Source organism: Vicia villosa, linkage group LG5, assembly GCF_029867415.1.
Source record: "Vicia villosa cultivar HV-30 ecotype Madison, WI linkage group LG5, Vvil1.0, whole genome shotgun sequence".
Lineage (NCBI taxonomy): Eukaryota > Viridiplantae > Streptophyta > Magnoliopsida > Fabales > Fabaceae > Vicia > Vicia villosa.
The window spans coordinates 139,620,344-139,632,967 of NC_081184.1; the positions used below are offsets into that span (position 1 = coordinate 139,620,344).

The 12,624-nt window shown below is 28.1% G+C and overlaps 2 protein-coding genes across 2 annotated transcripts; one reads left to right on the forward strand and one right to left on the reverse strand.

Annotated features, from left to right (window-relative positions):
• Positions 1-223: 223 nt before the first annotated feature.
• LOC131607536 (uncharacterized) lies at positions 224-985 on the forward strand. Its single transcript, XM_058879530.1, has 2 exons — positions 224-695; positions 814-985. Exons 1-2 carry the CDS (start codon positions 245-247, stop codon positions 888-890), a joined length of 528 nt encoding a protein of 175 aa, XP_058735513.1. The 5' UTR covers positions 224-244; the 3' UTR covers positions 891-985.
• Positions 986-1,620: 635 nt separating this feature from the next.
• On the reverse strand, positions 1,621-2,536 carry LOC131605586 (transcription factor DYT1-like). The gene is made up of 4 exons (XM_058877928.1): positions 2,333-2,536; positions 2,056-2,223; positions 1,790-1,966; positions 1,621-1,692 (listed from the first exon to the last, which is right to left on the reverse strand). Exons 1-4 carry the CDS (start codon positions 2,534-2,536, stop codon positions 1,621-1,623), a joined length of 621 nt encoding a protein of 206 aa, XP_058733911.1.
• Positions 2,537-12,624: the final 10,088 nt, after the last annotated feature.

Below are 12,624 nucleotides of genomic sequence, written 5' to 3' on the forward strand. Positions count from 1 at the left end.
AGTACTAAACTTGAATACATACATTTCCTTGAAAATTACGAAACTTGAATTTCATTCCCTTTCCAACCTTCGACACCGAATCTAACATCAGCAGCACGAGGTTTTCATTTCTGAAACAACGCAGTTTCCACATTCTAGTCCTTTACTTTTGGTAACTGCCAACGTTAAAAACCTTATAAATAGAAAACCTCAAAACTAGAGAGACACTAACTCAGGTGTTTCATCGTACTCTCATCCTAAGAACATGTCTCTGACACCAAAATCTCATGTTTACATTTTCCTTCTTGTTGTTCTTTTCGCTTATTCTCTCACAGGAACAGCTCCTGAAGAATTTGAATCTCCTCTTCTTGATATTCTCCGCAACCATGGCCTCCCAGCAGGACTCTTCCCTCGGAGTGTGAAATCATTCGAATTAGATCAAATGGGTCGTTTAGAAGTATACTTGGATCGTCCTTGTTTGGCTCAGTATGAAACAGCAGTGTTCTTCGACAGTGTTGTTAAAGCCAACCTTAGTTTCGGACAGCTTAAGGTTTTGCAAGGCATGTCTCGTGAAGAGCTTTTCCTATGGCTTCCGGTTAAAGATATCATTGTGGCTGATCAAAATTCTGGTCTCATCATCATTGATATTGGTTTTGCCTATAAACGACTTCCTTTCTCTCGCTTTGAAGAACCCCCAACTTGTAGATCTAATCGAGGTGTAGTATTAGTATCTTCCTTTTCTCTACCTTTTTTAATTAGGGTTTAAGTTTTAATTAAGTACAATTGAAAAGAACTTAAATTTTTAAAATGGATTTTGTTCTATGATGATTGCAGGTCTCTCTTTTGGCATGGGTGGAAGGAAGGGTAAAGGATGGGTTAACTTTTTTCAAATTTGGGGTTTCTTTGTATGAAAAATTATGTTAATGTACAAAATGTACAACTTATATAAAATCATATAATGCCATTGAATAATTACTAAAATTTAATCTCTGAGTATTGATATATCTACTTTCAATTAAAGAGAGGAAATCATGGCCAATTAATTAGGAAGGAAATCAATTTTTGAGTAAGGATCTATTATAATGCTTAATATGAATTTAGACATACTTCTGCATTTAATTTTGATGGATGGACTTAAATGATGGTACTTTGAGTTTAGAAAATCAATTTCATAAAACTACTCTTTATAAGGATCAAATTTATTACAAACAAATTAAATCTAAAAAATCATTTTCTTTTATTAAGATATTGTGTTCCTTTAATTAAACATTTTTGTAGTAATTGTTCAATAATATCCATTATTGTATAGGACACTAAATTTTTAGTCATGTTTGTTTTCGCATTGAAACTATCCAACAATAAGAGTTGGTTCACTTTCACCATTAAGGCTGCGTAGTTATCACGGGTGAAAACGGTGAACTAAAATGCGACAAAACGGTTCAGACGTGATACGAAACATGCATTTATATTCAAAAACTTTGGAGTTGTTTAAAAGGGAATGATTTTTATTACAGACTTGTCTAAATATGGTTGAGATTGAGTGATACATGAAATGTTATAAGTTAATAAAAGAAGTACTACAAGTTGAATGAAAAATAAAAATCAAATATAAATGCATAGGAAATAAATTATTTATTATCTCTAAATCATCTTGATTATATCTTGCAACCAATACTTTGCTTGATCAACATCAAATGGTTCACCACCCAAGTTCTGAAAAATAAGAAACAGAAAAATGAATCAAAGTTAATAATGTTAACTTTTTCCAATAGTTATTATAGTTAATTAGTTTTTTGATTTAGATTCTTACCTTTAAGCAAGTTGTGATCATGTATGCTCCTTTTATAGTTGTAACACTTATGTCTGTCATTTCAATGCATAAATCATTCATAATCTCCATTAATTTGTTGAACCTCTCTCTCTTTTTCTCAATGATCATCTTAATCCACAGATTAGTCCCATCAGTTTTTTCCACATGAATCTCTTCCTATACAAAATAACCACACAAACATGTTACATGATTAATTAATATTTCATTTATTTAGTAAAATAAAAAATAATTAATGTGTACAAAACCTGCATCCCCCATTTCTTCATCTCTTCTGCACCAGAAACTTCATCGATTTTCCGCTCCAAGTTTTCCTTTGCTTCCAATGCTTGAAGCTCTTGTGTGAGACTATTAACTTCATCTTGAAGCTTCTTGACATAAGTAATAGCATCTTCAATAATACTTTCTTTGAGCATCTGAAAAAACATGTAATAAAGTTTCATAATATTGTTAACAATAAAATCATTATATATAAAAAAAAGTGAGAGTGAAGTTTAGAGAGTTTGCATTTGTGATGTTTGGTACTATAGAACGAAGTGTGCAAAGCCTAGAATGAAGTTTATCTCTCCTCCTTCTTTCAATCTCAAGATTCTTTGATACAAACATTCTTGTGCCATCTTCATTATAGTATTTCTTTCTAGGTTTTCCCTTACTGATGTCTTCTTCACCATTGGAAAACAACTCATCTTGAGACACAAAGAATCTACTACTGTCATTAACTTGTTCCATTTTGAAGAAACAAGTAATGAACAAAGATGTTTAAGAGAGAGAGAGAAAAAAGAAAGTACAGTATGTATGTAAATGTTTCTCATAATGGAATCATGTGTTTTCATTCTCATGTTGTTTTTTTATGAGAGAGAGAAATATATTCCTTTTTAGAACATTTGATTTGTACTTGTTTGACTGATATGATTACAAAACTACTCTTCTGTTATACTGTCTCATTTCAATTATAAATGTATTGAATTTCAAGTTTATTAAAAAATATTCTCTTTTATCTTATTTATAAAAAAAATAAAAAAAATTAATTAAATAATCAGTGTATTTATTCTATATAATGGTTCAAATGCATTTGTTATTAAATAAATTTAAAAATTAATTTTTTTTAAGAATAATGATGATCAAAGTAATTAGATATGTTATTTTTTTAATTATAAATGAATTTTATTTATTAAAATGTGTTTATTCATCATAGTTAGTAAAGTAGTTATATAATTAATATATAATAAATAAAGATATATTATCAAAAGTGCTTCAGTAATTTTCAATAACATTTAATTTAAAATAAAAAATATTGTAAATGGGACAGTGAAACAGGGAGAGCAAAATTAACATATACATTCACAAATTATAAACACATAATATTATAGTATATTTTACATATAATATTCTATAAATAGTTATATAATTTATAAAATAAATAAAGATATATTATCAAAAAAATTAATGCTTCATTAATTTTCAAAATAACATTTAATTTAAAATAAAAAATATTGTAAATACGACATTTATAGTGAAACAGGGAGAGCAAAATTAACATATACATTTATAAATTATAAAAAAAAATAATATTATAGTTATATTTCACATATAATTCATTTGTTTAAAAGAATAAAATTTGTTGGAACTAAAGATGGATATTAATTATAAATGAATTTTATTTATTAAAATGTGTTTATTCATCGTAGTTAGTAAAATAGTCATATAATTAATATAAAATAAATAAAGATATATTATCAAAAAAATTAATGCTTCATTAATTTTCAAAATAACATTTAATTAAAATAAAATATATTGTAAATGGGACATTTATAGTGAAACAGGAGAGAAAAATTAACATATACATTCACAAATTATACACACATAATATTATAGTTATATTTCACATATAATTCATTTGTTTAGAAGAATAAAATTTGTTGGAGCAAATATTAAGCTAAATTTAGAGTGAAGATTATTTTGGGCCTTCACAAAAATTATATAATTCAAATTAATCCTTTACAATAAAATAGATTCGATTCAATCTCTTACAAAATTTAACCGGATCATATTAGTCTTTCTGTTCATATCTTTTCAAACCGATTTTTTTAGTTATAATTATAAGGAGTTGAACTCAGACCCTTTAAACTACATCTTACGTCTTTACCACTAAACCAATGTTTTAATAGGGTCTCAAACCCAAATCTCTTCAGACTAAATGACAGTCAATTTATTACAATATAAATTGATTTGACTATTTGCAAATGATAGTCACTTAACTAACAATAGAAATTGATTTTTCTAATTGTAAATGATAATTACTTTATTAACAATAGAAATTGATTTGTCTAATTGTAAATGATAGTCACTTTATTAACAATAGAAATTGATTTGTTTAGTCGTTAATGATAGTTACTTTATTAACAATAGAAATTGATTAGTCTAGTCGTAAATGATAGTTATTTTACTAACAATAGAAATTGATTTGTCTAGTTGTAAATGATAGTCACTTTATCAACAATATAAATTGATTTGTCTTGTTGTAAATAATAGTCACTTTACTAACAATAGATATTGATTTTTCTAGTTGTAAATAATAGTCACTTTATTAACAATAGATATTAATTTGTATAGTTGTAAAGTGAATATCATTTAACCTGAAAGGAATTGAGTTTGAGACCTCGTAGGTAAAACTTTATGCACAGAAGTTGTTAATATTAGTAGAAATCATGAGAATTACTTGTCATAAATGCAGGGCCGGTGATACCCCTGTGCAGTCTGGTCCACTGCAGAGGGCCTCCAAAAATATAAGGGCCTCCAAATTCAAAGCTTGTGCACAGTAGCAAATTTTAGAAAAATTTAATTTATTTCTTCTATAACTTGTGACTAGATAGCAGTAGTAAAATTACATAATAAATTCAACCGATCAATCAAACTCAAATAAAAATCTTCTCGTAACAACCAATTATGTACATGTTTCAGTTTTTCTTTTTTTTAATCAAATTTTCATTAAAGATTTTCAAATAGCAAAGCTTATATAATTAATTCTTATTACTAATATACATTTAAAGATCATATCTTTTATTTATTTATTCTGGATATCAATGCAGTATTTTAATTATTTATTTTCTCATCAATATATCATACCTTATTCAAACTTAATTTATTAATGTTTTAAAATTAAATATTTAAGATGGATGGTGAGATGGATGGGGAGATTTTCCTATAATATAAAATTGTTCCTATGAAATATTGATCTTTTATATTTTTTAATATTATATTTTTATTACTTTGCATGGACATTATAATTTAAAAATTCAAGTGTATATTATATATTATAATATAATTTTTAATCTTTCTATTTTATAAAATTATTTTTTAATTACTTTTTATTTTTTATTGTTAATTTTAATTTGTAATTTTATTCTCTTTAAGATTTGAAAGTTTGATTTTGAATATGAGAAAAAGAAAAAATTAATAAATTAATTTTAAAAAAAAATTCTTATAAAATCCACAATTTTTTTGGTTGAAAATCTAAATGTTATACTTGTTGCCTAGGAAATTTTTTTCATTTTTTTATTAGAAATTTTTTAAATTTTAGAATAGGGCCTCTAAATTTCTTGAGACGGCCCTGCATAAATGTACATTGATCTAGTGGTACGCAGTGGCGGAGCCAGAAATTTTTGACAGCCTGGGCAAAAACTTTACACCATTAATTATTCATCTGTTTTAATTTTCACACCCTATTTTTATTAATTGTGCCCCTGATTTTATCTAAAAATCGAATATTAAATTAGGGGGAGTACAAAGAAAATAGGGGTTGAGCCCGGGCGCTTGCCCGGGCTAGCTGGGCCTTGGCTCCGCCCCTGGTGGTACGGACATAGAGATTTTTTTTAAAGACTCTATATTCGATTTCTTATAAGAAATAATTTTAGCTTTTTTTCATATTATTAATTCATAATTGTTTTAAAACGAAATTAAAAATAAAAATCAATTTAATTTTGAAAAAATAAAAAATTAAATTCAACGTGACAGTCCAGTCATGGTTTAAAAGTATGAAAAAACCGATTTAAAAGCAGGAGAAAACGGATTTGAAAAAAATATTAGCAGAAAAATTAATATGATTCGGTTAAATTTTATAAAATATTAAGTTGAGTTTATTTTTTTATAAGGTACTAATTTGACTTGTGTAACGCTTATGAGAGACTAATATGAGTTATTACTCCTAAATTTATTTTGCATGATTTTAAAATAAATAGAATTCAACAAAAGATTAAGTGAAGATGGTTGTCCATAATATGACTGACTTGTAAAGATTTTGACAGTTGATTTTGTTGACTGCAAAAATAAGTTGTTAGCGTATTACGCAATCTTCGTGCATGATGTAGTTTACGCTTAACTTGTCGTATGGTGTGTATCCCTTTAAAGGAGGCCAAAAAAGGTGCCTTACAACAATTTTTTGGATAGAAGGCTCACAAGAAAACATAGTAGAACAGTGTGGGGCACGATTCTTGATACATGAAGTAAGCTGCTTCCAGCTATATTTATACATGAGTTATGTTGGTAACTCGCAGTCCAAATTATCTATGTGTGAAGAGATTTCACCCTTTTGTTTTTTTATTTTATTTTAATTCATCATAATTCAATTGCATTATTCACCCTTTAGATATAAAGGAATTTAATTTTGGTCTTTTAGTATCTTTGCTTATTCACCCTTTAGATATAAAGGAATTTAATTTTGGTCTTTTAGCATATTTGCTTTTTCTTTGTTAGAGGATGACGTGACTTTAATGATTGTCACTATTAATAGGCCCATACGAATTAAGAAATCAAGTGGGCTTGGCCCATTAGTCCAATTCTTTAAGATGTTGTTTGTATTTAAACAAACTCTTGGCTTATTGAAAGATAGAGAATTATTCAAAATTTTATATTTTTCTTATCTTCTTAGTTTTGTTTGTGTCTAATGGTTAAAATTCTAGATCTAAAAGAGTAGTTGAAGAACCCTTTTTATCAATTGGTGTTTTAATCTCTTAACTCATGATGTCATGTGATTCTTGGTATGGAATGGTTAAGAACTCTTGGCCCACTCATGGTTGACTTTTCGATCCCAAAAATGTCATTCACCTATAAGAGCAATGAAATCACTATAACAGGTGACCCCAAATCCCTCCCTTCACCCTCTTCTTACAATCATTTCTGCCACCTCCTTCATACTGACTCAGTGGCCTCAATTCATCTTCTTCTCTACCAGCCCATTACTGAGTCTGATCCTAACCCCACTCATAACCCAAACAATTAACCACCACATCTACTGTGAATCTAACAAGTGTGTTGATGCTCTAGCTAAACATGGAATTATGCTTCTAGATACCTTTTGCAATTTTAAAGATTGCCCCTCCCTTGCTAAGCACTTAGTTTATAGTGACTTATGTGGGAATCCTTCTTCCCATTTAGTTTCGCTATAACCTCCTTTTCATGGGCTTCGGTCCCCCTTATTATAAAAAAAAACAAATTATATCATTTAAAAAAGAGATTAAAGGTAGTGCACTGTCTGTGAAAACTAATTTTACACCATCATCTAATAAAATTATAACATTCAATCATGTCATAGCAGTATTTTTAAATTAAAAGTATGACTTGATAGGATACAAGTCTGTGATTGATTGATTGATAGTGAAAAAATACTTTACACTGTCAATGCATATTCTTTTCTTTCAAAAAAAAGTTTTATCAACAACCAACACAACTTAATAATCCGTCAAACCAAATAATACCACGGAAAATAAAAGTAACAAAATTACTACTATCTAATAAAATACTAAAAAAATACATGGAATGCAAATTCTTAGTACAACTACAACTACAAAGACTAATTCTTCGAACCATGTACGATCATATAGGAAGTCAATCTCTTCCTCAAGAGATTTAACATTGCTGCGTGTCCAAAAAAGAAATCAAACTCAAAATCTCTAGTTTAACTAAAAAAGACTCTGCCATCTCATAGGTGCTATAGAGTTGTCTGCGTAATTTTTTACAACAAAAACATCACTCATATCAATGGATTAAAATAAATGACATAGTTAACACAACAATATTTTTTTTAAAGCAGTATTGATATAACCCTTTTTGTAAACAAAAAATTATATTTGTTTTATAACACTCTATTTAGCAAGAAACACTCATATGTCATGATTACGAAATAGCAACACATCAATTATTCTCATTTTCTTTATTAACTTCTAAATAGACCAACTCATCAAGATTCCATTATTTTTAATTACAACAATACTTACATGCACATTATCATATAATTAGTACTTAGTTTACAATTCAAAACACATGTTTATGTAACAAATCAAATTTACCAAGCCAATCACCACAAAAACTTTATCAACATGCATTGCATGTTTCCTTTTATTTTACACAATCACAATCACAACTACAAATCAAAATTCAATATTATTTATTTCACTACTAGAAATACTCGATTTACCTGCGGAATTTCCTGCGGAAATTTTTCCGCAGGTATACCTGCGGATTTTCCTGGGATTTCATAAATTAAAATAAACTTTCCTGCGGAACTAGAATTGGCAGAAAATTCCGCAGGAAGACCTGCGGATTTTTCTGCGGAAAATATATTTCCTTTAAAATAACTCACTTCAAAACAAAATCCGCAGGTAAATTCGCAGGAAACCTTGCTGCGAATTTTGCTGCGGAATTCTATTTTAGATCCGCAGGAAAGTTTCCTGCGTATTTTGCTGCAAATTAGACATATTTAAATTTTTTCTAAAAATTATTGTAATTTTTGTTTAAATTTTACAAAAAAAAATTAATCATTAATTTTTTTATTTTATTAATTATTTTTATGTTATTTTTTATTTAGATTTATTTATAATTCTTATTTTATCTATGTTATTAATTATTTTTATGATGTATTTTAATTAATTGTTAATTTTAATCTTAATTTTTAATAAAATAAATGGTCTGCAAAGTTTGATAAATATTTATTGTCTATATTTTACACGTATGAACTACCACCTTTATTGTCTATATTTTATTTAAGTTGTATGATCATTTTTTTTTAATTTAATTAAAGATTGTTTTTTAAATTTAATGTAATTTTTCAATTTGTATTTCAATAAAATGTATAAAAGTTTTGAAAATTAAATTAATAAAAAAGTATTAAAAAATTGAAAATGAAAATCTGATACAATTTCTATCGTAGTAATCAAACCTATTATCTACTTTATACTGGACCAAAAAATCTACCATTGAAAAATTGCCATAAATTGTGATAAGTTTGTAATAAGAAATTATCATCTACTTTTACGAATGTTCATAAATTTTTATATGAATTTTACACTAATTTTTAAAATTTTTAGATATGTTTGTAGAACTGCTGACTAGTTAATTATGTTTTTTAACGTGATAATCCTATTTATAAAGCTTCTCATCTGAAAATAATTTTATAAATATTTTTTTTTTTGTAATTTTTTGTAATAAATTTAAATGTTTTCCATAAATAATAGTAATAAAATGTTTTCTAAACATAATAGTAAATTCTTAATTTTTTAAAAATTTTAATAAACCTATTTTTTTAATGTAATTCTTGAATTTTAATAAATGGTATGATAATTTTGAAAAATAAAATTAAAAAATGTATAGAAAAATTGAAAATAAAAATCTAAAAAAAAATTTAGAGTTGGAATCGAACTTACTATCTATCTTATATTGGACCAAATTATAAACCATTAGAAAATATTTCACTGAAACAAATGTTATATATAATTTATTAATTTCTCTTTTAATATTATTTTTTTAATATATTTTAAAATTATTTCTAAATTTTAAATTTAATCTTATTTATCAAATATACATTTTTTGTTATTAAAAATTATATTTGTTCAATTTTTAATTATTATAAAGTTTTAATTTTAGAAATCCTACTCTAATAATAATGATGTGTTATATGAAATTATATTGGAACTCTTGTTAAAATATCAAATTTTATATAGAATTTTAAAATTATAAATGAGAAAATGGGTGATGCACTGACAATGTAAAAAAGTTTTACACTGTCAATCAATCACGACCATGAATCAGGACAAGTCAGACTGTAATTTTAAAAAAACTTATATGACATGGCAAAACGATTTGTTTCTATTGGATGACAGTGTAAAACTTTTTTACACTGTCAGTGCACTACCTTTAACCTCATTATAAATTAGTTTTACTATTTTTGGTAGCTTAAATTTTGACTTTGTATGGTTGAGTTTTAATGGTTAATTATTCATTATTATTATTATTATTATTATTATATTAATTATATTTTAATTATCATTTTTGCCTTTAACATTTTCTTTTCATTTTCCATTACGCAGAAACGTGAACAAGCTCTGGTCCCTTCTTTCTCCCTGAAAACCCTAGCACCACCGCTTTTCCTCATCGGTTTTTCGACGACCACGAACTCAAAGTGAAAATAACAACATATTCACACTCCTCACTTCATGGCCTATCTAGTGAACCAAATCGTTTCCCTTTCGAGCCACCTTCCGCCTCTCCTTCCGGCCACCGCACCTCCAATCGAAGAAAGGAGGTCATTTTCGTGCTCATCATCATGTGACCTTCAACTTGAACCAGTTGTATTTTTTGGATTCAACTAGAGTTTCTAAGGAAATTACAGGTATGGTTCTTAAGTTTTGTGAGTTAGGAGTTTTATTTACTATTCTTGACCTGTTTCTGTTGATACTATTGATGAGAATTACTCTTTTGGCATTGGCTTGAGTTTTGCTAACAAGGTGTTTGTTGAAATTCCACAATGAGTATTGAGAGAATGAGTAAGTATCAGTTTCATTCACATATTATTACAGCATTAAGGTCTTTTGATTCACATTTTAAGCTGATGTTTTCTGAAATTCTCTATGAAATTAGTTGTTGAGATAATTTACAACTTGTAATTGCCTTTTTCTTCATGTCTTCTGTGGCACACTTGCATCATCTGTGTCATATTTTGTTGTTCATATAAATAATTGCATAAACAGTAACTGAGAATAGAATGTTTTAGCAAATATAGATTTTGATAAATTCTTTTCTAGTTTTAATTTATAGTTTTTGAACAGTGGGCATGATTGGAGTGTTTGATTATATATACATGCTAATTTAAGAATTCGGCTCTAAACTGTTCGGTTTAGTTATTCACACCTTTGGTTCGAGAACTGTGATTGTACTTCATGAACTATTATATTTGGTTCGGTTATTTTTGATTCAGTTCAGTTAGACATTTTGGTCTAGGTGATCAATAAAGATGAATTTCAATTTACATATATTAAAGGATCTTTCAGAAATTAAAGATATTGAGAGTGTTGGAATGTGTGTTTTCCTTGTTTTATTATCTAAAAAATTTGTGTAAGGAATGAGATCATTGAGATGTGTAAGCATCACCACTCTCATTCTTCTCAGTATTTTAAATTATAACTCATCTCCTAATTTTTTTTAGAAATTGGAGAACTTGGTGTCTGCATGGAAATTTAAGAGGTGTCTATGCACTGTTGTTCTACGTACCAGATTAGTTTTTTTGTTAGCGTTGTATTCCCTCGAAACTTTGCATATGCATGATCTTGATTTGATCTGAAATGTAATTGGAATATGCCTGCCTCTCTTTTTCAATGCTTAGTTTTCTTGAAATATATTGTTTTTGGTTCACGAGTTTGATTTGTTCTAATCATCTTTAACTCCCTCTGTTCTAATCAAGATTTGTTAGACTCGGTGTGAAACAATTAAAGTCCTCTGGCTGACATTCACAGTAGCTTTTTGATGAATTTATTTTGTCAAATAATTAGTCTCCAAATTCAATCTTAATTCTTGTGGTCAGCTGAGTTCTTTAGAATGAACTGCATGTTACTGCTGGTTCTTTGATTGAACCAATGTCGATTGTAATTTGAAGTCAGTTATTTTTTAACACAAGTGGATATAGCCTTAAGTGGTTATAGCCTTATATCATATAATTGCTTATTTTTTTTATATTTGATTTTAGCTAGGGGAGAGATTAAGGATGAGGAAGAAGTTTCCAAGGCACAAATGGGGGCATTTCTTGCTGCAATGACGATTCGTGCGAACGCCTTTCCGGAGGCGACGCAATGGAGTGAAGGGGAGATGTGTGCAATGAAGACGTTGTGGCCACTTCTGGTTAGAGTTCTTCCGCCCGATGTGGTATTCTTGGCTGATCCTAAAGGATTGATGATGGGGTTGGGAAGTTCAATTGGACCGCAGTTTGTTGGTAATGGCTAGGGCTGTTATCGGTCCGGTTCGGTCCGGATAAATGATATCCCGCTTCATGGACCGAAAACTTATCCGGGTAAACCGGGACCGGTCCAGCACAGTGATGGTTAAATTTTTGGACCGAAACCGATCCAACAATTTCGGGTAACCGAAGACCAAACCGAATTAGATCTTTTTTAATAAAATAACCGAAACCGGACCGTTGTTGTTGATCGGGTAACCGGACCACCCGATACACACAAAAAAAAATTAATGAAATTTCATGTTTATTTATGGGTTTCCAAACTGTACATGAAATGAAACTAATAATTTTACATGTGAAATTAACCAGCACCAGCATTTCATAATCACTCATATAATATTCCAACTTATATAATATACCAAGACAAATATTGATGTTTTGGTAACAGGCTACCAAAGATAATTGTATCAAAAATACATGAGGTTTCAAAATGACAACCAGCAGCAGCATTTCAAAATGATAAGTCAAAAGGAACTCAAAAGATCATTACATTTCATAATGCCTCAGAACAATCTCATCATTGGCATTGTATTCAACT

Bases quoted from the DNA above. Each gene is read 5' to 3' on its own strand.
- LOC131607536 (XM_058879530.1), top strand. From the start codon at position 245: ATGTCTCTGACACCAAAATCTCATGTTTACATTTTCCTTCTTGTTGTT. The intron at 696-813 runs GTGTAGTATTAG...TGATGATTGCAG, and splicing joins AACTTGTAGATCTAATCGAG to GTCTCTCTTTTGGCATGGGT.
- LOC131605586 (XM_058877928.1), bottom strand. From the start codon at position 2,536: ATGGAACAAGTTAATGACAGTAGTAGATTCTTTGTGTCTCAAGATGAG. The intron at 2,224-2,332 runs GTACCAAACATC...ATGTTTTTTCAG, and splicing joins TTTGCACACTTCGTTCTATA to ATGCTCAAAGAAAGTATTAT. The intron at 1,693-1,789 runs GTAAGAATCTAA...CTTATTTTTCAG, and splicing joins TGATCACAACTTGCTTAAAG to AACTTGGGTGGTGAACCATT.